At 38.4% G+C, this 25,569-nt stretch overlaps 1 protein-coding gene across 1 annotated transcript in view; it reads left to right on the plus strand.

Annotated features, from left to right (window-relative positions):
- Positions 1-25,569, plus strand: part of RBM6 (RNA binding motif protein 6) — a 149,601-nt gene that overhangs the window by 26,851 nt on the left and 97,181 nt on the right. Inside the window, 4 exon segments of the mRNA XM_037850977.1 lie at positions 14,299-14,410; positions 17,770-19,048; positions 20,265-20,354; positions 21,600-21,669. Of these exon segments, the coding sequence (XP_037706905.1) occupies positions 14,367-14,410; positions 17,770-19,048; positions 20,265-20,354; positions 21,600-21,669 (1,483 nt within the window). The 5' untranslated portion in view covers positions 14,299-14,366.

Raw genomic sequence — 25,569 nt, forward strand, 5'->3', positions numbered from 1 at the left:
ATATGCTTTATAATTTTCTGTTTTTGGCCTCTTGGCATTTGCTTATCTTGATAGGGTTCTTTTAGGATATACAGGCTTATTTAAACATTTATCTATAATTTGACAGAGCTACAGCTTGGTGGAGTGCACTTTCCCTGACCTACCAGCAGATGACGCTCCTGAGCCACCTCTTACCCATAAGCCAGTTCTCCCAACTTTGTCTTTGCACTGAGTGGGGGTCCATACCATGTGAAGGTCCTATCAGTGTACCAATTTTCCATGTGTACTGGGGACCACCAGCCCTGTGGATGAGGGGCGTGCCCTGTGCAGTTCGGCAGGGAGTCTGCTCTAGGACACAGTGGTCCTGGCCAATCCTGAGGCTACCGGTAGAGTACTCTGGGGCTGTAGCGCTGTGTGTCTCACCTTCCAGCTCAAATGCCTCACAGTCCTTCTCTGCCAGACACTGTGAGTCCCTGGGATTGGGGGAGGGCTCCTGGCACTCCCTCTGGGCGGTACCCACCGCAGTCTTCCATGGAAGAAGAGTGGACTCTGTCAGAAGCCCGCCGAATCGCGAATTCCCTCAGGGAAACTCTCAGCCGCAGGGTTGTGAAGGGTTGTCACCCAGCCAGCTGCAAAGATGGCTGCCCGGGGCCTGGAAAGCTACCCACTTCCGCTATCGTCTGCCTGCTCCAACGGCCAGTGCCTGGCACGGGGGCTCTGGGCCGCGGGTCTGTGAAAGATTATCACCCACACCAGGTACTGAGGAGGGTGCCCGGGGCGTGGAAGGCCCCTGGCTGTCAGGTGACTCCAGCCGCCTGTTGCCGGCGGCGTTCCGGGCTGAGCACTCACCTGTCCGTAAATGCAGTGTCTTGGCTTCTCCAGCCACACTCTCACTATGTGGTATAGAAGTCCCTGCCCAGCTGGTGGAACCCTGGAACTGCAGCTCTGGAGCACTTTCTATCCTTTATCTCGTGTTCTTCACAGAGGAGAATTTGCTCTGTCTCTCCTAAACTGCCATCTTGGATCATCCCTCATTTACTTTCTGTCCCCATTTTTCTACTCATTTGTCCATACACTGGGTGAAGAGAGTGTGAACCACAAGGTTTTCACAGTCACATGATCACACCATATAAGCTATATACTTACACAGTTGTCTTCAAGAATCAAGGATACTGGATTGCAGTTCAGCAGTTTCAGGTATTTCATTGTAGCTGTTCTAATAAACTAAAAACTAAATAGGGAAATTTGTATATAATGTATAAGAGTTACCTCCAGAATGACCTCATGACTCCATTTGAAATCTCTCAGCCACTGAAACTGTATTTTGTTTCATTTCTCTTCCCCTTTTTAGTCTAGAAGGCTTTCTCAATCCTATGAAGTCGGGGAAGGCTCATCCTCAGGAGTCACGTGCTACGTTGTCAGAGAGATTTACACGCCTGGGAGTCATGTCCCACTTAGGGGAGAAGGCAGTGAGTTTACCGCTTGCCAACTTGGCTTAAAGAGAGAGGCCACATCTGAGCAGCAACGAAAGAGGTTCTCTGGAGGTGACTCTCAGGCAGAGTTATAAGTAGGCTTTGCCTCTTTTACAGTAACAAGCTTCATAAGATCGAGGGTTCGGCCTACTAAACTGGTAGTCCCCAGTGCTTGCGACAATATCAGAAATTCCAGCTGGGAAGTCTGATGTTTCCACATTTTCCCCCAGTCCCTCAGGGGGCTTTGCAAATACTTTTTATTCTCTGCCCAAATTACTCTCGTATGTATTGGAGCTTCATGCTAACTTGTACAAACCAACCACATATCACTCTCTATTCAAGGTTCCATGTAATTATGGTGTTTGAATAAATTGACCATGGAAGTTAAATTATATAGTGTGCTACAGAAAACAAGCACCAAATAAACATCTCTTCCTTTTGGTCCCAAACAGAAGCTGAAGTTTTAAAACAGTTACTATCATCCTCTACCCTTTAGTTTGATCTACCCCAGTATCAGCCAAGTCCATGTTGTTCATATCTTCAGTCAAAGTCAGATCTCTTTTTCAGCCTCTTTAAAAGTTGCTGTATGGGGCAATGCCAACACTCAACAGCTGCTACTCTGGCTGAGTCCCAGGTGCCACACGGATACCTGAAGCTCGAGGGACGGACCAGGTCACATACCAACAGCTCAGCATCTCAGAATTGAGAAGTAACTGTTACAACTCTTGAATAGACATGGCTGCTGTTAGAGTATACAATCTAGGAACCTTGACATAAGCCTTACCCTGATAACCCATGCTCCCATATTCAGTTCTCAGTTTGCACATTATTTTTAGTCCGTATTAGTGAGGTGTTATAAGATTTGTCTTTTCATGTCTGACTTACTTCACTCGTCCTACTGTCCTCAAGGTCCATTCATCTGGTTGCATACCTCACAAGTTCATTCCTTCTTGCGGCTGCTCAATATTCCATTGTATGTATACACCACAGTTCACCATTTGGTTTATCAGTCAATGTACCCTTAGGTCACCTCCATCCATTGCCAACTATGAATACTGCCGCCACAAATACCAGTGTGCAAATGTCCACTCGAGTCCCGGCTCTCAATTGCCTGCAAGTATACAACCAGCCAATAGGGTTGCAGGACCATATGGCAACTTATGCTTCCTGTGGAACCACCACATTACCCTCCAGATCGGCTGCACCATTGTACTTCCCCACCAACAGTGAATAGGTACATCCCTCTCCACATCTTCTCCAGCACTTGTATCCTTCTGTTTATTTTTTAAACAATTTTATTCACATACCATATGATCCATCCTAAGTAACCAATCATTGATTTCTGTTATAATCACATAGTTATGCATTTACCACCAAAATCTATAAGAGGACATTTCCATTTCTTCTGCAATGAAAGAGGAAGAGGAGAAAGAAAAGTGAAGAATTAAAAAAGACAGAAGAAAAAAATACAATAAAATATAATAAAGAGGTCATACAACACCACCAGGAATCCCATACCACTCCCTTATATCTTCCTCTTATAGACATTTACCTTTGGTATATTGCCTTTGTTACAATTAATGGAAGCATATTACAATGTCACTGTTAACTGTAGACTTTAGTTTGCATTGATTGTATTTTTCCCCTGTACCATCCAGTTTTCAGCAGCTTGCTATGTTGACATTCATGTCCTCCCTCATGTAAAAACATTCTTATGTTAGTACACTTAATCATCATCATTGACCACTCTAGGCTTCACTAAGCTACACAGTCCCAGTCTTTATCCTCTATCTTTCTTTCTGGTATCATACACGCCCCTAACCTTCCTCTTTCAACCATACTCACACTCATCTTTGTTCCAAGTACTTACAATATTGTGCTACCATCACTCAGTATTGTGCTATCTATTTCTGGATCTATACAATCAATCCTGTTGAGCATTTTGTACTCCTTCAGCATCAGATGTCTGATCTCTACCCTCCTCCTATCTCCTGGTAAGCTGTGTCTCAACTTTAACTTTCAAGGTTCACTCATTAATGTTAGTTCATAATGTTAGTTCATATTAGTGAGACCTTTCAGTATTTGTCCTTATGTTTCTGGCTAATTTCACTCAGTGTCATGTCTACTGTCTACCATTTTGTCTTTTGAATTTTGTATGTGTTCTAGTTTGCTAATGGCTGCCGGAATGCAAAACACCAGAGATGGACTGACTTTTATAAAAGGGGGTTTATTTGGTTACACAGTTACAGTCTTAAGGCCATAAAGTGTCTAAGATAGCACATCAGCAATCGGGTACCTTTACTGGAGGATGGCCAATGGTGTCCAGAAAACCTCTTGTTAGGTGGGAAGGCACATAGCTGGCGTCTGCTCCAAAGTTCTGGTTTCAAAATGGCTTTCTCCCAGGATGTTCTTTAGGCTGCAGTTCCTCAAAAATGTCACTGTTAGTTTCTCTTTGGGTATTTGTCCTCTCTTAGCTTCTCTGGAGCAAGAGTCTGCTTTCAACGGCTGTCTTCAAACTCGCTCTCATCTGCAGCTCCTTTGCTTTCTTCCAAGTGTCCCTCTTGGCTGGAGCTCCTCTTCAAAAGTTCACTCTCAGCTGCACTGAGTTCCCCCTGTCCATCAGCTCATTTATATGGCTTCAGTGACTCAACTTAGACCCACCCCGAATGGGCGGAGCAACACCTCCATGGAAATTATCCAATCAGAGTCATCACCCACAGCTGGGTGGGGCACATCTCCACAGAAACACTCAAAGAATTACAATCTAATCAACACTGATAACATCTGCCCACACAAGATTACATCAAAGATAATGGCATTTGAGGGACACAATATATTCAAACTGGCAGAGTATGTCATATCTTATTTTATTTTTATTTTCTCTCTTGCTCTCTCTCTTTATCCTGACTGATAGTCTTCATTTCTGCACTCTTCTCCAAACCTCTCTCTCCTGTCTTTTCCTATTTGCCTATAGTGCTTCCTTTAGTATTTCTTGTAGAGTAGGTATCTTGTTCACAAACTCTGTCAGTGTCTGTTCGTCTGAAAATATTTTTAACTCTCCCTCATGTTTGAAGGACAGTTTTTGCCAGATATAGAATTCTTGGTTGGCAGTTTTTCTCTTTCAGTATCTTAAATATATCATACCTCTGCCTCCATGATTTCTACTGAGAAATCTGCACATAATCTTATCGAGGTTCCTTTGTATGTGATGGATTGCTTTTCTCTTGATGCTTTCAGAATTCTCTTTTTGTCTTTGATGTTTGATAATCTGATTATTGAGTGTCTTGAGTGAGTCTATTTGGATTTTTTCTGTTTGGGGTACTGTGCTGGTTTGAATGTATTATGTCCCCCAGAATGCCATTATCTTTGATGTAGTCCTGTGTGGGATGTTATCAGTGTTGATTAGATTGTAATTCTTTGAGTGTTTCTGTGGAGATGTGCCCCACCCAGCTGTGGGTGATGACTCTGATTGGATAATTTCACTGGAGGTGTTACAACCCCCATTCAGAGTGGGTCTAAGTTGAGTCACTGGAGCCATATAAATGAGCTGACAAACAGAAGGAACTCAGTGCAGCTGTGAGTGATGTTTTGAAGAGCAACTGAGAGTGACATTTTGAAGAGAGGCTGAAGCCTAGTGAGGAACGTCCTGGGAGAAAGCCATCTTGAAACCAGAACTTGGAGCAGACGCCAGTCATGTGCCTTCCCAGCTAACAGAGGGTTTTCGGATGCCATTGAACATTCTCCAGTGAAGGTACCCTTTGTTGATGGACACTTTATGGCCTTAAGACTGTAACTGTGTAACCAAATAAACACCCTTTTATAAAAGCCAATCCGTCTCTGGTCTTTGCATTCCAGTAGCATTAGCAAACTAGAACAGGTACGCTGCGCTTTTTGGATCTGTAATTTTATGTCTTTCATAAGGGATGGGAAATTTTCAATGATTATTACCTCCATTATTGTTTCTGCCCCTTTTCCCATCTCTTCTTCTGGGACACCTGTGACATGTATATTTGTGTGCTTCACATTGTCATTCCATTCTCTGAGATGCTGCTCATATTTTTCTATTTTCCCTATCTGTTTTTTTCTGGGTAGGATTTCAGATGTCCTGTCCTCCGGTTCATGAATCCTTTCTTCTGCCTCTTTAAATCTGCTGTTGTATGTCTCCATTGTGCTTTTCATCTCTTCTATTGTGCCTTTCATTCCCATAACTTCTCTTATTTGTTTTTTCAAGCTTATGAATTCTTCTTTATGGTCACCCAATACCTTCTTTATAACCTTCATCTCTTTTGCTACATTTTCCTTCAGCTCATTGATTTGATTTAGTAGATTTGTTTAAACATCTTTAGTTGTTTCAACCCCTGTATCTCATTTGAAGTTTAAATTTGTTCCTTTGGGCCATATCTTCGTTTTTCCTTGTGTGACTCGTAAATTTTTTTGTTGTCTAGGCATCTGGTTTCCTTGATTACCCCAGTCAGATTTTCTCAGACCAGATGGGCCCGGGTCTCAGGAGGAGGGTGTAATCAGTATCAGGTTTCCCTGAGGATGAGACCCAGTTGGGTCAGACTTTCCTGTGAGGCCTGTAGACTCGGTGCTTTTCCTATCCTGCCCAGTAAGTGGTGCTTGTCAGCCCGCAGCTCCCCACTTCTGTAAGAAGAGGTGCGGTGCCTTTAATTCTCAGTGGACCCTGTCCCAGCCAGTGGCCAAAGGTGTCAGAAGCCAAGTTTAAACTGTTTCTGTTTTCTTTTTTCCCCAAGGCCTTGAGATCTGAATTCTCTGAGGGAAGACAGCCACTTAAGCTGGGCCTCGCCCTCCTTTTCTTAGGGGAGATATGTCCTTTAGGGAATTATCTACTTAACTTGACCTCTTCATTTGTCTCTCTGACTCAAGATCTCAAGATCTTAACTCCACCTTGCCTGGGTCAGGGCTGGCAATTGAAAATGCCTGAGGCTTTCTCTAATGAGCTACTTAGAATGAGAGAACAAAAAAGAAAAGAAAAGAAATCCCTTTGTCACAGCTAGTCCATAGCCCCTCAGTTTTGCCGGTTGACCAGAGTTGGTACCCGGTTCTCTGTGCCCCTTTTCTTGGGACACAGAGATTTTCCAGTATTCTGAGCTCAACTGTCTCCAAAAGCCTCCATTTTTGTTTATTTATTTATTTTTTTTCCATCAGTCCTGCCTCGTCTCTGCTGGGAGAGACCTCAGGGTTCCTTTCCTGCTTGCTCTGGGTTTATCTGTGTTCATAGCTGGTATTCAGTAGTCCAGATTTGTTAATTAAAACCGCAGTTGGAGCTTGGTTGAGTTACCTTCCCTTGTACCTAGTAGATTGCTGCTTTTTTCCTACAGGGGAGTGTTCCAGCTCAGCCTGCTGTGCCAGTGGGAGGGGCTCCAGAACTTAAAGTTCTGTGCTGCGATCTCAGCTGTTCCACCCATTCCAAATTGGTGTACGATGTGTGTCTGGTCATAGATATCCCCCTACAGTTGTTCCACACTATTTACTAGTTGTTCCTGGCTATTTACTAGTTGCTCTAGAGTACTGACTAAATTCCACATCTCTCTGTTGCCATCTTGCCAGACGCTGTCATTGTGGTTTTGATTTTCAATTCTTTCATGGCTAATGAAGTTGAATATTTTTTCATGTGTGTATTGACCATTTGTATTTTTTTTTTTTTGGAGAAATGTATTTAAATCCTTTGCTCATTTTAAAAATTGAGTTGTATTTTTATTGAGTTGTGGTAATTCTTTATGTCTTCTAGATAACAAGTCTCTTATCAGATATATGATTTGCCACAAATTTCTCTCATTCTTTGGGTTGTCTTTTCACTTTCTTGATAGTGTCCTTTAAAGCACAAATGTTTTTAATTTTGATGAAGTTCAATTTATCTATTTTTTCTTTGCTTATTTTCTTGGTATCTTATCGAAGAAATCATTGCATAATATAAGACCATGAAGATTTACTCCTTTGTTTTGTTCTGAGAGTTTTACAGTTTAACTCGTACCTTTATTAGATCCTCGCTCCATTTTGAGTTAATTTTTGTGTATGGTGTAAGGTAGGGGTCCAGCTTCATTCTTCTGCATGCAGATATCCAGTTTTCTCAGTACCAAATATTGAAAACACTCTTTCCCAGTTGAATTTTCTTGACACCCTTGTCAAAAATCAGTTGACCCTAAATGTGATGGTTTCTTTCTGAACTCTCAGTTCTGTTCCACTGTTCTGTATGTCTATCCTTATTCCAGTACCACACTGTCTTGATTACCTTAGATATAGTTAGGTTTGAAATCATGAAGTGTGATACCTCCAGTTTTTTTTCTTTTTCATTTTCATTTTGCTTAGTTTTTTTTTTTTTTTAATTGAGATTGTTCACATACCATACAATTATCCAGAGATCCAAAGTGTACAATCATTTGCCCATGGTACCATTACACAGCTGTACTTCCATCACCATAATTTTTTTTTCAATTTTTAGAACATTTTTATTACTCCAGAAAAGAAAGAAAGACAAGAAAAGGAAACTCAAATCCTCCCATACCCCTAACCACCCCCCCTCTATTATCGATTCATAGTTTTGGTATAGTACATTTGTTGCTGTTGATGAAAGAATGTTAAAATACTACTAACTATAGTATATAGTTTGCAATAGGTATATATATATTTTTCCTATATGCCCCTCTATTATTAACTTCTAGTTATAGTGTCATACATTGTTCTAGTTCATGAGAGAGATTTCTAATATTTGTACAGTTAATCACGGACATTGTCCACCACAAGATTCACTGTTTTATACATTCCCATCTTTTAACATCCAGCTTTCCTTCTGGTGACATACGTGACTCTGAGCTTAACCTTTCCACCACCTTCACACACTGTTCAGCAGTGTTAATTATTCTCACAATGAGCTACCATCACCCCTGTCCATGAGCTCACCCTAGTTGAACATTCGGTTCATAAGAAGCAACCACTCCCCATTCTTTAGCCTTGTTCTTTATCCTGGTAACTTGTATTTCATGTCTATGAGTTTACATGTTATAATTAGTTCATATCAGTGAGACCCTGCAATATTTGTCTTTATGTGTCTGTCTTATTTCACTCAATATAGTGCCCTGAAGGTTTCTTCATCAACCCATTTTTTTTTAAAGATGGTTTTGTTCACACACCATACATTCCGTCCTAAGTAAACAATTGTTGGTTTCCTGTATAGTCACATATTTATGTATTGAGCACCATCACCACTATCTATAGAAGGACCTCTCCATTTCTTCCATAAAGAAAGAGGAAGAGTCAAAGAAGGTAGAGAGATGAAAGAAAAAGAAAAAAGAGAGAGAGAGAAAGAAAAAAAAAAACATGACAGCTAGAAAGCAACAAAAGGAAAGGTAGCATTAAACTAAAGTAGAATAAAGAGTCAGACAACTTCACCAATGCCAGGACTCTCATACTCTTCCCCTGTGTCCCCCCGCCCCATATGCATTTAGCTTTGGTATATTGCCTTTGTTATATTAAAGGAAGCATAATACAATGTTTCTGTTAATAGTAGTCTCTAGTTTGCATTGATTGTATTTCCCCCCAATCCCACCCTGTTTTTAATACCTTGTAGTGTTGACATTCATTTGTTCTACCTCTTGTACAAACATGTTTGTAACTTTTATTACAATCGTTGAGCACCCTAGGTGTCACTGAGTAATACAGTCCCAGTCTTTATCTTTCCTTCTGGTGTCCCACATGCTCCTAACCTTCCTCTTTCAACCATACTCACAGTCATCTTTGTTCACTGTACTTACATTGCTGTGCTACTGTCTCCCAAAATTGTTTTCTGCACCTCTCACTCCTGTCTTTTCCTTTCTGTCTGCAGTGCTTCCTTTAGTGTTTCCTGTAGAGCAGGTATCTTGTTCATAAACTGTCATTGTCTGTTTGTCAGAGAATATTTTAAGCTCTCCCTCATATTTGAAGGACAGGTTTGCTGGAAATCGGATTCTTGGTTGGTGTTTTTTCTCTTTCAGTATCTTAAATATGTCACCCCACTTCCTTCTTGCCTCCATGGTTTCTATTGAGAAATCTGCACATAGTCTTATCAAGCTTCCTTTGTATGTGATGGATCTTTTTCTCTTGCTGGTTTCAGGATTCTCTCTTTATCTTTGACATTTGATAATCTAATTATTAAGTGTCTTGGTGTAGGCCTATTCAGATCTATTCTGTTTAGGGTACACTGTGCTTCTTGGATCTGTAATTTTATATCTTTCATAAGAGATGGGAAATTTTCATTGATTATTTCCTCTTTTATTGCTTCTGCCCCTTTTCCCTTCTCTTCTCCTTCTGGGACAGCAGTGACACATACATTCCTGCATCTGTGTTGTCCTTCTATTCCCGAGACATTGCTCGTATTTTTCTATTCTTTTCTCTATCTGCTCTTTTGTGTGTAGGCTCTCAGGTGCCTTGTTCTCTGGTTCCTGAGTGTTTTCTTCTGCCTCTTGAGAGCTGATGTTTTATGTTTCCATTGTGTCTTTCATCTCTTGTGTTATGCCTTTCATTTCCATAGATTCTGCCAGTTGTTTTTTTGAACTTGCGATTTCTACCTTATGTACGCCCAGTGTTTTCATTATATGCTTCATCTCTTTTGCCGTATCTTCCCTAAGCTTTTTGAATTGATTTAGCATTAGTTGTTTAAATTCCTGTATCTCAGTTGAAGTGTAAGTTTGTTCCTTTGATTGGGCCATAACTTCGTTTTTCTTAGTGTAGATTTTAGTTTTTGGTTGTCTAGGCATCTGGTTTCCTTGGTTACCCCAATCATGTTTTCCCAGACCAGAACAGGCTCAGGTATTGGAAGGAGGCAATAGTACCCCGTTTCCCTGAGGGGTTGTCTTAGAAGATTGATACACCCTGTGAGGCCTCAAGTCACTGTGTTTTTCTGCCCAGCAGGTGGCGCCTGTCAGCCTGTAGCTCCCGACTGGTGTAGGGAGGTACGTCCTGTGGCTGTTTCCCCCAGGCTCTGGTGTCTGTTTCTGAATGGAAGGTGGGTAGTAGAACTTGGTACTGCCTTCTTCCTCTTAGGGAAGATACACCCGCTAGGGAGAGGTCATTTGCATTTGAATAGTCTCTGTGCCTGTGCTGTCTCCACCCTTGTCTGGGTCAGAGCGCTGGGAACTGAAAATGGCTGAGGCTTTCTCCACTGAGCTGAAAAAGGGACAGAAAGCCCCCTTCAGGGCCAGTCCCTGGTGACCCTCCAGCTCTCCAAGGTCAGTCATCACCAAAAGCCTCTATCTCCTTGTTGGGGATTTGTAGCTTGTATTGAGCAGTCCACGTTTGTTAATTAAACACCACTTGGAGCTCAGCTGAGTTATTTTCACTTGCTGGGAGAGTGCTGCTCTCTAGCACCACTAGACTTTGCAGTTTGGGCTGTGAGGGGAGGGGGCTCCCGGCTTGGATCCGCAATTTTTACTTACAGATTTTATGCTGCGATCTCGGGCATTCCTCCCAATGGTTGATGTATGATGAGTGGACAGTCGCATTTGTCCCCCCTAAGTTATTCCAGATTATTTACTAGTTGTTCCTGGTTGTTTATTAGTTGTTCCAGGGGACAAACTAGCTTCCACTCCTCTCTATGCTGCCATTGTCTTCCGTCCCTAATTTTGTTTTATATATCCTTTTCTGTTTTACACAAATGACACCATACTACATCTAGTATTCTGTACCTTCTTAAAATTTAATATGTTAGCTTAGTCTGTCTCAAATAACAAAGAACTGCCTCATTTTTTTGAGAGTCATGTAGCATTCCAGTAGTACAAATATATTTTATTGATGTTCTTTTAGGTTTTCTAATCTTTTGCTATTACAAAGAATACTGTGCTATATACTCTTGAAAACATATCTATTCATCCTATAAGTATCTAGAGAATGAATTTTGAAAAGTGAAACTGGGGAGTCAGAAGTTGTGTGCATTTAAAGTTTTGATAGATTTTGTTTAATTTCTTCCCTTGAAGATTAACTACATTTATCAGTAATTTATGAAAATGCCTATTTCCCCTCATCTAACTGATACTGTTTTATAAAAACTGTTGGGCCTTTGCCAGTCTTAATAGGTTAAAATGGAATCTCATTGCACAGTTTCAATTTTTATTTCTCATTTTGAATGAGGCAGGACATTGTTTTATATTTTAGGAGCTACCATTTGTATTTCTTTTCTTCCTGATTCCCCTTTTCTTTTGCTAATTGGTTGTCCATAGCTTTTGCTATTTTTCTTTTGGATTGTTTGTGTTTTTATTACTGATCTGTAGAAGCTCCATTATATATTGAGGAAATTGACGTTTTGTGAAATTCCTTGTCAATATTTTTTCCCAGATGATAATTTGTCTTTTTTGTTTATTGTGTGATGTTCTAGAAATAAATAGTCTGTTTTATGTTGGGAGACTTATGGTTCATTTTCAGTTTAAATCTTTGAACGTTCTGGAATTAATTTTTTTTTAAGTTATGAGGTCAGCTTTCAACTTTTTTTTCCCCCTGGATAGAGGAAATCATTGGCCTAAAATCACTTATTGAATAATCTTTTTTCCCACTGATTTGCAGCTTTCATGATATCCTGCTAATGAACTCTCCCAGTTAGTTTGTTTGTGGACTTTATATTTTATTCTATTGATGTGGCATATCCTATTGTTTTATTTAGGTAGAATTCAGTTTTTATAATGATGTCTTCTTATCTATGATTATGATGTATTTCTCCATTTGTTTATTCCCTCAGGAGCTTTTAAAATTTTTCTCATTTAGATTTAAGTTTATTCATTTTGTTGCTGCTTGGAATCAGATCTTTTCTTCCAGTAGGTTTATTTTGTTTTGTTTTATTTTGTTTTTACTGGCTATTGTTTGTATATTTGAAGGCCATTGATTACTGAATTTTCTTACTGTTTGTGGAAGTTTTAAATCAGTTTTCTTGGCCTTTCCAGGTAAATAATCATTATTTACAAACGATGATAGTCCTCTTTTTTTTTTTTTTTTTTTTTTTTTTTTTTTTTCAGTTTTTACGCTTACTTCTTTTGTCTCTTTTTGTTGGCTGGCATTATAGTGGTTTATTTTGTGTATATGTCCCTTCTTTGTACTTTATGATTTGTCAGCCTTCTGTTTATTTATGCCCAAATGGGGATTAGGTGCTTCTCCAGACCATTATGTTTTCATACGTAATAATGACCATCCCTCCTAATTCAAGTTTCCTAGTGCTTTTTACTCTCAACCTAACGTGTCTGCTTAATATCATTTGATTACAAATGTGATCACTTTAGAAGCCAGAATACTGGAAGTGTTATAAACAAAGTTCCAACTATCTCAGTAGGCATATTAATGGAAGAAATGGACTATTACTTTATTCTATGGATTTTTTCCTGGTTGAGCCTCAGGTCATTTGTAAAATAAAAATGATGTGTCTTCCCTTTTTGGAGATGTTATTTACAAAGTACTCAATAGCTAGGTAATTGTTGGCATGTGAATCTGAAAGTCCAAGTGGCTTCATATGCGACTGAATTCAAGGACACAAATGATGTTATTAGTTTCTTGGCTTCTTGTTTTTACAGCTGTTTTTCTTGTATGTATGCCGGCTTCTTTCTCAGTCAAGGCCTTTATTTAGGTGTGGACACAGGTACACCCTGGACAGCTCCAGATTTCCTGGGTCCCTAAGGTCTGTGCTCTCAGCAAGGATGTAGCCTCTTTTTCATTGGTTGCAGCAAAAGTCCTGGGGATAACTTCTCAGCTTGGCTTGGGTCATATACCCATCTTCAAAGCAGTCATGGTGGTGAGGGCAATAGACTATACTGTTGAATGGTGTAAGATCAGCCACATGGACTGAGATTAGGGTGAAGATGCTGTTTCCAAAAAGGAAGGGAGAGAATGCTTCTTTGTTGCTCAGATGTGGCCCTCTCTCTCTAGCTAAGCCAACTTGAAAGGTGAAATCACTGCCCTCCCCCCTACGTGGAATCAGACACCCAGGGGAGTGAATCTCCCTGGCAACGTGGAATATGACTCCCGGGGAGGAATGTAGACCCGGCATCGTGGGACGGAGAACATCTTCTTGACCAAAAGGGGGATGTGAAAGGAAATGAAATAAGCTTCAGTGGCAGAGAGATTCCAGAAGGAGCCGAGAGGTCACTCTGGTGGGCACTCTTACGCACACTTTAGACAACCCTTTTTAGGTTCTAAAGAATTGGGGTAGCTGGTGGTGGATACCTGAAACTATCAAACTACAACCCAGAACCCATGAATCTCGAAGACAGTTGTATAAAAATGTAGCTTATGAGGGGTGACAGTGGGATTGGGAAAGCCATAAGGACCACACTCCACTTTGTCTAGTTTATGGATGGATGAGTAGAAAAATAGGGGAAGGAAACAAACAGACAAAGGTACCCAGTGTTCTTTTTTACTTCAATTGCTCTTTTTCACTTTAATTATTCTTGTTATTTTTGTGTGTGTGCTAATGAAGGTGTCAGGGATTGATTTAGGTGATGAATGTACAACTATGTAATGGTACTGTGAACAATTGAATGTACGATTTGTTTTGTATGACTGCGTGGTATGTGAATATATCTCAATAAAATGAAGATAAAAGGAAGGGAGAATAGGTGCTGGAAAAATTAATAAATAATTATTTAGTAAATGTGAAGCTCTCATAGTGCATTTGAGAAGGTTCTGGTGCCCTGGGGTAATCATTTTTAATTTAAAATTTATTTTTTTTGCTATAAATTCATATGTATATGTTTAAAAGTGTCCTCCCCAAATACCCTTGCTGATGTGGTCATATCACATAAACCAAGCAGGGGTGACTAGTTTGGTTATTGCTTTCTGTTCTAATGCACCTACTTTCATGGTTTGTTTTGTGCAGATACTGCTATAACCAGAGTTTGGTAGGAAAAGGATCCACTCATTGGAGCCCTCTTGACATTGAAAGAGATGTGGGGGGATTCTCGATCTGCTAACAGAACGGGACCTTTTCGGTAAGTCCTAAAATTTGAATTTTTTAATTGTCAATATTTTAATGACAAAGATATAAAAATTTTTGGCCTGCCATAAGGGGAAATAATTACATTTTAAAGAAATAGCTCTAATCTTTCTTTTAATAGAAACTACAAAAAAAGTTTCTAGTCATTTCTAAAGTGATTATAAGGCTGAATACGCATCATGCCAAGAGCTTTGTTATAATGTCTTTTTAAACATTATTTTTAAAAAATCCCCGAAATTTTATTGCTTTTAACTCATTGGCAAGGTAGTGAAGAAAACCAGCAAAATGTACATACACATTTATAAAAGTTACATTAAGTTCACTAATTTACATCTTGAATCCAGAGCTTTGCCTTGCCCATGGCAGGTTGTTGAACCACAGCTGTCGCAAATAGTTCTGAGAAGGACAAATTATTTGATGCAGTTTTCTAAGCTACATTTCAATTTTTAGGTCACTGGGTACAAAGATGAGCGGAGAAGGTGGGTAGAATTCAGTTGTAAATGGATTGTTTTTTAGATTTGTAGGGAGTTAATTGTTTTTAGCCAATATAATGTATACCGATTATAGTATTTCTAAGCCTTTGTGTTTACAATTGATAAAATGCTGTCAGAATGTGATTTTTATGGTTTTACTTGGTTTATGGCAGAGAAATCTGACCTTTAAAGTTATGCATTCAAAAGTATTGATGCTGCAACAGAAACTTATATTATTAGTAAATTTTAATTTGGATTGATTTTATTGTGTAAATTCAAGAGCTTTTCTCTTTCATTATTCTGAAGCTTGGAGATCCAGTGAGAAATTTAGCTAGAGAATTGAGTTTAGAAAAGCCATATAATGTTTAGTAAAGCTAGTGTTTTATAAATGCTAAATGATAGAGATCTTTACTTTCTGCTCAGCAATCTTGAAATTAGTTATGGTGGTGATGCTGGATATATTTTTCCTTTCCAGATACTAAGGTTTAGATCAGTAGTCAGCACACTACAGCCCACAGCCTGTTTTTGTAAATAAGGCTTTATTGGAACACAGCTATACTCAATTGTTTATAAATTGTCTGTGGTTGCTTTCATACTGCAGTGACTGTGTTGAGTGGTCATGACAGAGACCATATAACCTGCAAAGCCTAATATTATTATGTAACTCACTAAAGAAGAAGTTTAAAAGCCTGGTCTAGATCAGTGGGCTTATACATTAAAATTTCAAAATATGATTGTTTTTCTTATATTTATGGATTATTATTTTGTAAGTAAGGCTCTTTCTCATTAGAGTTAAGATGGTTTAGGTCAGCATTCAAAAATGTTAGGTTAAATTTAGCTGCATTATATGACTTTCTATTTTCAGAATGTTTTTCTTTTACTACATTTTAATTATTTAAAATTATGTTTCTCCAACTTAATTTTAGCTTAAATATAAGTTATTGTATACTATTTTTTAAAGACCTTTAACCAGAAGGGAGACATAGTTTATATAGTATTTCTGTTTTTGGACTAATTAGGCCAAAAAAGCTATCTTACAGGAAATTGATTTTGTATTTTAAACAACTTTCCTTCTTAAATTTGTTTTTAATTTGGTTGAAAATGATTTTCATAGCTATTGCTATTTTATATTAATAGAACTGTGTTTTGAATAGTCTGTATAAAGCATAGTTCTAAGAACTCCATTACAATAGTTTACTCTAAATCTTTTTCATCATCTCAACGTGAGAAGGTAAGATAATCCTTAGGACAGTATTCAAAGGCAGTGTTTATGTTCTGTTCAGAAGGCATATAGATTTAGATATAGGTATGTCAGCACTCATCAGTAAGTGTCCACTGAGGCATAAGTCTTCCTTCAGGCTAACTATTAGGACTTGAATGATATACTCGAGTTAGTGGTAGCTTCTTAATTTTAGTGTTAAATGGTATTACTTGTGAAGAACATTTAAACTGGCTCTTCTTATGATGAACCACATAGACATAATTAGTGTTCATGGGAGCCAGTGGAAGTCATCATGTTCTGAAAATCCATTAAGTGTGCACCATTCTGTGTATAGGTTAATGTTAAAAACCCGTTACTTTAAGAAAGGGTTTGACATTGTAACTTGCTCTTGAACTAAGTGACCCAGAATCAATCATCTTTTAATTCCTCCAATTGCAGTATAGTCTGAGCTCAGGAGGGTCATATGATAGAATCTGTGGGTTCTGGAGAGATCTGATTTGGAAATCTTAATGCTTTTGTTTTACTGATGAGTAACAGAAACACTTCCGATTCCTTCCATGATTTCCTTTTTCACATGTTTTTTCACCCACCCCCTAACCAGCATCTCAGGTATGTAAAGGCATATTTAAATTCCCTAGTCTTTTAACAAAGCCAAAAACTGTAAAATGGTTTGGATATTAGGTAGAGGGAAGAAGTGGGGTAGTATGTAAGATTGTGCCAGCTCTTATTTATCTCTTGAGTTCCATAATCTGGGAATGTGAATTTAATACTGTGCTTATTGAAAAAAATTATTATCAAGAAGAATTGCATTCGGCATTGGAATCTGGAATATCAGCTACTTCGTTTGGGACATGGGAATAATGCTTGCAGGCCTACTGCTCTCTCTAGGTCCCTTCTAGCATTAAGCTCTTGGATGCCGTTGCTTGGCTTAGATGACTTACGCATGCTTTGTGGCATGATTCATGCTGCCTTTTGTGTCACTCTTGAGTAGTTATAATAATAGGACCCAGGTGAGAGTGGTTCTGGATGGAGCCACTGTAGAACTGGGATTTAGGTAACACTGATAGCTGGTGTGTACTAGTGTGCTTCTACTGGTTGTTTATAGCCAGTGTTTTCTTGTTTTGGGCCTGCATCACTTCTGATTGGGTGGTGTCTGTCCTGTAATTATAATGAAATGTTTCTGAATGTCACCCCTGGATGCAGCAGTGAGAAAGACACCTCCTGAAACTAACTGTAAGAAACTTATAGTGCATTGATCTTTCCAAAGTATAGGAATCATCATGTTGACCTTGGAATTCTAAATTCCCTGGCTGTAGGAAATGAAAATAATTTGTAGTGTGTCACCATTGCTAGCTTATCTGGTGTTGCGGATTTTCCCTGTTGCAGGACTGGGTGAAAGCTTTTTCTGCAGCAGTCATGTTGAAAACCTTGTGTTGACTTTCCTCGTGTTCTGAAATGGGAGCATAAAAGTTTACTCCGCCACTTCGTCTTAAAATAGCAAAACACTGCTGTTTTCTGCAGATCTAGGACCCTGTTACAGAACTCTGCCAAAAAAAAAAATGTTTACAGAAGAATGTGCTGTGATTAGAGAAGAATATGCTGGTGTATAGATTTCAGACTCTCTGGACAATATGAATAACACTGTCTTTGTTTCTACAGTGGGAGCCAAGAAGAAAGGTTTGCTCCCGGGTGGAACAGGGATTATCCTCCTCCTCCCCTTAAGAGTCATGCTCAAGAGAGACACTCTGGCAACTTTCCTGGCAGAGATTCACTTCCCTTTGATTTCCAGGGGCATTCGGGGCCTCCCTTTGCAAATGTGGAGGAGCATTCTTTCAGCTATGGAGCTAGAGACAGACCTCATGGTGACTATCGAGGAGGGGAGGGACCCGGACATGATTTCAGGGGAGGAGATTTTTCATCTTCTGAATTCCAGAGCAGAGATACATCACAGTTGGACTTCAGGGGTAGGGACATACATTCTGGGGATTTTCGGGATAGAGAAGGACCACCTATGGACTATAGGGGTGGGGATGGTACTACTATGGATTATAGAGGTAGGGAGACATCTCACATGAACTACAGAGACAGGGATGTTCACACTGTTGACTTTAGAGGTAGGGATGCTCCTCCATCTGACTTCAGAGGCCGGGGTACTTATGATTTAGATTTTAGAGGCCGGGATGGATCCCATGCAGATTTTAGGGGAAGGGATTTATCAGATTTGGATTTCAGGGCCAGAGATCAGACCCATTCGGATTTTAGGAATAGAGATGTATCTGATTTGGACTTCAGGGACAAAGACGGAACACAGGTGGACTTTAGAGGCCGAGGTTCAGGTACTGCTGATTTGGACTTTAGAGACAGGGACACACCACATTCAGATTTCAGAGGTAGACACCGGTCCAGGACTGATCAGGATTTTAGGGGTAGAGAGGTGGGACCTTGTGTGGAATTTAAAGATAGGGAGATGCCCCCTGCGGATCCAAATATTTTGGATTACATTCAGCCCTCTACACAAGAGAGAGAACTTTCTGGTGTGAAAGTGAACAAAAGAGAAGAATCCACACATGACCATACAACAGAAAGGCCTGCTTTTGGCATTCAGAAGGGAGAATTTGAACATTCAGAAACACAAGAAGGAGAAACACAAGGTACAGTTTTTGAGCATGAGTCTCCATCAGACTTTCAGAACAGCCAAAGTCCACTTCAAGATCAAGACAAGTCACAGCTCTTTGGAAGTGAGCAGCAGAGTTCAGATGCTGGTCTCTTTAAAGAAGAAAGTGGTCTGGACTTTCTTGGTCGGCAAGACACTGATTACAGAAGCATGGAATACCGTGATGTGGATCACAGGCTGCCAGGAAGCCAGATATTTGGCTATGGCCAGAGCAAGTCTTTTCCAGAAGGCAAAAATGCCCGAGATGCCCACCGTGATCTTCAGGTATGTTGATAGGATGGATTGCTTTTTCCTTTTTCACAAGGCTTTTCTGAATGATAAGGTGTAGAGTCCTGGACTGTTAGTACTATAGTCTCCCCTTGCACAAACATTAATTTGTATTCAGAAGTGGAATCTCTAGAGAAAGAGCCCTCAGCTCAGATCATATTTTAATTTGTGTTTCTTCATTGTTTTGCTCTATGGTGCTGATTTAAATACCCTGGGATAATATAGTTTGAAGTATCTGTCTTCGGAAATTGATTCTTGCAACTCTTGCATAGGCAGGTCTTGTGGCTACATATATTTCGTTTTCTCATTTAAACCATTCAGAGACTATCTAGAAGCCTTTCCCCAGACATACGGAGGTGATGTTAATGTTGCAAGTGTCCTCTTGCAGCTAATTTAATTAACTTAAATGTTAAATTTCTTGTTTATGTCATCCAAGCAAGAGGATTATGTTTGCAGATTGGATAGTGAAAATATATTCTAGTATTTAAGATAGATTTTACCCATCTCTACTCAGGTTTCTGTTATTTTGGACAGTGATCCTAAGACATACTAATGAGGAAATGATTGATAATTAGGCCAGGATAGTAGGCATAACTGGGAGGTATGGGTGCCCTATGAGTAGGTATTTGAAACTTTTTCTCAAAGGTTAAAGTCCTTTTTTATAACTTTTGAAATAGAAGGAAATCATTGGGAGCTGGCTTTTGTAAATATGGAAAATGCCAATTTTTCTGAATTATTAGGTTGTATGGTTTCTACTCAGGATACCTTTTGATTTTATTATGAAATTTGATTATAGATAACATCTTTGATATGTGTAATTTGTTTAAGTTTTTTTTTTTTTTCAATTTGCTCATTTAGAAAAAAATTGTAGTTTCATATAAATGTTTTACCTTTCATTTTAAGTATGACCTTGAGGATAAGTTAAGAGTTTTCCTCTGATTACAAAAGTTCTGTTCAATGTGATTTGTCTTTATGTTCTGCATTACTATTTCATGAGTTTTTCTTTGAGCCTTGGTTTTAGTATACTTGTATTCTAATGGTTTGAAATAAGAGTTTTTGGACTCAGAATTATAGGAAGGTTGTAATCTTTCATATTTTCACATGCTGCAAGTTATTTTTATTTTTGGTCCTTTGTACCCATATTTCATGTTCAGTTTCATTTTGCACACTAAAATGTATTTATTTGTGAAATAATTTTCATCCTGAATTCAAGGATCAAGATTACAGGACTGGCCCAAGTGAGAATAAACCAAGCAGGCATATTCGGTTAAGTGGGGTTCCTGAAAATGCCACAAAGGAAGAGGTGAGGCTTTTTTTTTCCAGTTAAATTTTTTTTTAAACTTTAAAAACTTTAAAACTTTAAAAATTATAGATTCACAGGAAGTTAAAAAGAGATGTGTAGGAAAGTCTTGTGTATCCTTCACTTAGCCTCCTCCAGTGTTAACATCTTTTCTAAACGTAGTACAATATCTAAACCGGGAAATTGATGTTGGTAAAATCTGTAGTGCTTATTCAGATTTCAGCAGTTATACATGAGGTTAGGTTTATAAAAAACTATGATGAATGATTCCTGTCCTTTGACATGGTGATCATCTTTTAGGGCATAATCCAAGAGGGATGGTTGGAATGTATATATGAAGCTGCAGTTTGTTTATAATAGTAAAAATGGGGAGCTGCTAACTTCCCAATTTTAAAGGAATGGCTAACTAAATTATGGGTATAATTTACAGAAGAATTGGTCAGAATTTTATGACAAGAGCTCACGGGTACTATACCAGGTATTGTGTGATGCTTATAAGCATTAGTTCATTTAATTATCACAATATACTGAGTAGGTATTCTTCATTCACTCACCGAAAATATTAGGCAGTACTCTGTGCCAGTCACTGATCTAGGCTCTGTGTAATACATCAGTATACATTATAAAGCTGTTGCTTCCGTACATAATAAACAAAGCATATAAGTAATACAATTTCAGGCAGTGATAAATGCTCTGAAGAAGATTAAAGGTTTAAAGCATTAGAAGAGACTGTTTAAAGTTGGATAATAAGGGAAGGCTTCACATAGGAAGTGACATTTGAACCAAAGCCTGAATGCAGTAAAAGAATAGTCCAATTGAAGATGGGGCAAAGTACTGACCAGGCTGGGGAGTTCAAGTGCCATGGCTCTGGACTGGAATGAGCTCAGTGCATCATCTTATATTTAACAGATGAGAAACAGTGCACTGAAAGCTTAAGTAACCTGCCTAAGGTTATACCGCAAGGGAGCAAGAGAGCTTGGACTTGGAGTACAGGCAATCTGAGTTCAGATCTGGAGCTCTTGAAGGTTATGCTATTTTGTCTTTCTTATATATTTGGGAATGTTTAATAATCATGTTCTATACATTCACCATTTTTTGAATACCTGTAATGTGCATGGCTTAATTTTGCCTTTTTATAAAGTAATCATAGTTTTAAATTTTGTAGAATAAAAACAAGTAGAGAGTTTATATTATATTCATTGTTTGACTGTGGTTTATATCACTAGTATAAACACCATATCCTTGCAGATTCTTAACGCCTTTTGGCCTCCTGATGGCGTGCCCGTGAAGGACTTGCAGTTGAAGGAGTATAACACAGGTGAGTTTCTCAACATGCATGTGGTCTTGGGTTTAGGAAAGGTGTTTGTCAGATCTCTGCATCGTGTGCTACTCGAAATTCTTAAGAAACCATAATGAAGATTTTCAGAAGTCTCCTGTAGGTGCCTTCAAATAATAGTCAGTTTTAAGCTTAGTGTGGTTCTTTGTGAATGGTTTTCCACGCATGGGTGATACTTGGTCCAGTTCTTCTGAGTGCCTTTGAGATATAAAGTGAGTGTTGAAGCATTTGTCCCTGAATATATTTTATATAATTAAATAATTACACTTGCTATTTGTATTCTTCATGGTGATGAAATGTTTAGGTCTGAGCCCAATAGGATTTAATCAGCTTACTATATGTAAAATTTTATGTTTCATTGCTTCAAGGTGAAATTTACAGCTTTTCAAGAAAAAATGTACATATTAGTGGTTTCTTGAATTTTCTTTCTCTGAGAATAGAGTCCTACAGTGGTTATTTTATTGAAATCCTTGAGTCGATTTAGAAGTGCTTTCTCCCTGTTTGTGGTGTAAACCACAGATGAAACTTTTCAGAGGTACTCCTAATATTTCAGATTACCAAGTTCAGGCAGCTTCTTCAAGTAATACTTTAGAAAAGGTCATCAAAAGTGAGATAACAAACTTGACCAGTATTTTTAGAACTCTCTAATATGAAATGGTTTAAAAATAAAGGTAATCTTTAATGATCTATTTTGAAGAATTTTAAACTGAAGAAAGTAGAACATTAACCTTTCATAGAACTTGGAATTGCAGTACCTTAGTTAAAGAAATCTTCAGTTAAGATAAGAGCATGTCATATTTTTGAAGATATATTTTATGTAAATTTTTTTTATTTGAGAAGTTATATGTTTACAGAAAAATCATACATAAAATACAGAGTTCCCATATACCACTCTATCATTAACACCTTGCATTGGTATGATACATTTGTTACAATTGATGAAAGAACATTTTTATAATTGTACTATTAACTGTAGTCTGTGGTTTATTTTAGGGTTCACTGTGTTGTATAGTCTTACAGATTTTTAAAAGAAATTTTATATAGTTGTAACATATAGACAACCTGAAATTTCCCCTTTTAACCAAATTCAAATATATATTTCCGTGTATGGTTTACTTTTAAATAGCTTACCATGGAGTAAAATTTTTGCTTTAACTAGATTGCTTCTCCTTCAAATTGGTTCTTCAGAAGAAAATTATGCACAAAGATAAGTTTTTGTGCTTGAAAGACTCTGGCATTTTGTTGGGCCCAGATGTATTTTTACTACATTTTCAGAAGAAACTCAGAAGCATTATTTTTCAGAAACTGATCATTTCTTTGTTTTAAAAGCATCAAATGAATTTGTGGAAACATGACCAAGAGTAGTTACATTGTTCTTCTTGCGTGCCTCACTTCTGTTGGTTACTTTCAAGTTAGTGTTGTCTGCCCGCCCCCCCCCAGAGGCTTGAAGTACAGTAATGATTCTTGAAGCCTTTTGCCTTTTGTATGTGTCTCATATGTGTTTCTTGATACACTATTATCTGTGGGAACTAAAAGTAGAATTTACAGACTGGATTTGCTTTTTAACTCATAGGGTAATAACCTTATCTTTCAACTTGTTTCATGGACTGTGCTTTTTTGAGTATTGGCATGTTTAGAAAAGAAGAGAGGTCTTGATGTTTAAATAACAGCAATTTAAACTCTTCAATGTCCTTTAAGTACTTACTGACTTTCAACTTACATTGTCAGATTTGTAGGAGAGTAAAAATTATATTAATTTATAGGGCTCAAAGAGGAAGTTCTTGCATTTGCTGGCTGTGGTAGCTATTTGAATCATAATTGGCAGACCACAGACATTGATACACGTGAGATCATTTAGGACAATGGTAAAAACACACACACACCTTTCAGGAAATGCGACCTTTTCTTGGCATTTTATTATGTGAAGTAAGTAGTATAAATATATATAGTTCTTTTCTTTTCTTCTTTTTTTTTTTTTTAATGAAAGGATTGAATTACCAGGCCCATGTTATCCATATTACATCTGTGTGGCAAGCAGAATGAACTTTTGAAAATATTGGTTAGATCACAGTAGATCCATGCCTAAAACCCTCTAATGGTCTTCCATTTCAGTTCAGAGAAATTCCAAACTCCTTGTTCTGACTTACAAAGCCTTGCATGAGCTGGCACTTGGCTGTTTGTGTGATTTCATCTTGTACTGCTCTCCACCTTACCTATTATGCTCTAGCCACATTGAGTCTTTCTCTAGTCCTTGATCAAACCAAACTTCTTTCTGTGTCAGGGCCTTTGCACTGGCTTTTATCTCTGAATTCATCTTCTGGGAGCTGGTTCTTGGCTTCAGTTTCACCTTTCTGAGGCCTTGCCTCACCATCCAATCTGAAATCACGCCTCAATCACTTTCCATAATATCCTATTTTAATTCTCATTGTAGGATCTATCACTCTGATATTTTTCTCAGAGGTTTTGTGTCTTACTCCTCCCACTACAGGTTTAGCTCCATGATAGATAGCAGGAGCTTTGTCAGTCCTGTTCCCTGCTGTTTTCCCATTGCTTGACACTGTCCAGCGCTTGGTAGGTGCCTAGTATGCGTGGACTTAATAGGTGAATATGTCTATGACATATGTAGAGAACAGCTGTGATCCCCTCTCAGGTAAGGGGCATTAATGGGTGGTTTAGATTTTACAGCGGCACAGCTTAGATCTTACATATCTGCTGAAGAAGGTGTCTTGGAACAATCGGATGTTATTAGAGCTTTAAATACTTGTTAAAAGATAATGTATTTTGTGATTGCAGAAGAAATTAGCAAATATACATTGTAATAGTGTAGAAATAATATACATTTCAAATATTGGGTTGTAGAGAGGAGAGAAGACTAAAGGGTTTATAAACAACCTGATTTCATAATCTCTAACAAACGGGGGGGGGGGGATCATGTGTGAATTTCAGTGTAAAAAGTGAAACTATTGTAAGCAGAAAGTGCAAGTTTTTTAGGTGAGTTATAACCTGCCGAGACCATACAGGGTGGACATTACACTTAATACAGGAGATTGTGGCGTAGAATTCATCCTTTTAGTTGATGTAAGGGAGAGCCGGTCTATAATAGAAAATATTAATGCCTGTTCACTGACTCTAGTAATGTATTAATTTGATTTCTGTCCCATTTTAGAGCTGTGTAAGTGGAGGGTCACAGCTTTTATCCAAAACCTGTGGTAGCAGATGAGTTTACGAATTTTTCTGATTTTAGAGAGGTAATATGGCACATACGTTTAATTCCCCCAGGGGATGCATATTCAGACATAATAATAGTTCTGTAGCAAAATGTGAATATTCTCACTAATAAAGACTATAGAGAGAGACTCTGTGTAGTGTAGGTCAGGATTAGCTTCCAAATGACTTAACTACAAATTTACCAAAAACCTTGAGATAGTTAAGGGCTTTTTGGATTTTTGAATTGCAGACAAGGGGATTGATTGTGAACGTACACGTGTTCTGTATATTTGAGTTTTTAACTTGCCATTTGCAAATATAGTATAACCCCGTTAGTTGTAAATTACCTTGAATTATATGATTATATTCCTGGAAAAAGTATTAGGAGTAAAGTCTTGGCAAATGGACAAATTCTGTTATATCCATGTAATGGAATGCTACTCAGCAATAAAAATGAAGAAACTACTTGTGCACACAACAACATGGATGAATCTCAAAGGCATTATACCGAGTAAAAGAAAGCAGACTCCAAAGGCTGCATACTGCCATAAAAAGGAATGGAGTACTGATACATGCTACAACATGGATGAATCTTGAAAACAATTATGCTAGGTGAAAGATACTAAAAGGCCACATATTGTATGATTCTGTTTATATAAAATATCCGTGGTAGGC

This window comes from Choloepus didactylus, chromosome 1 (genome assembly GCF_015220235.1).
Source record: "Choloepus didactylus isolate mChoDid1 chromosome 1, mChoDid1.pri, whole genome shotgun sequence".
NCBI lineage: Eukaryota > Metazoa > Chordata > Mammalia > Pilosa > Megalonychidae > Choloepus > Choloepus didactylus.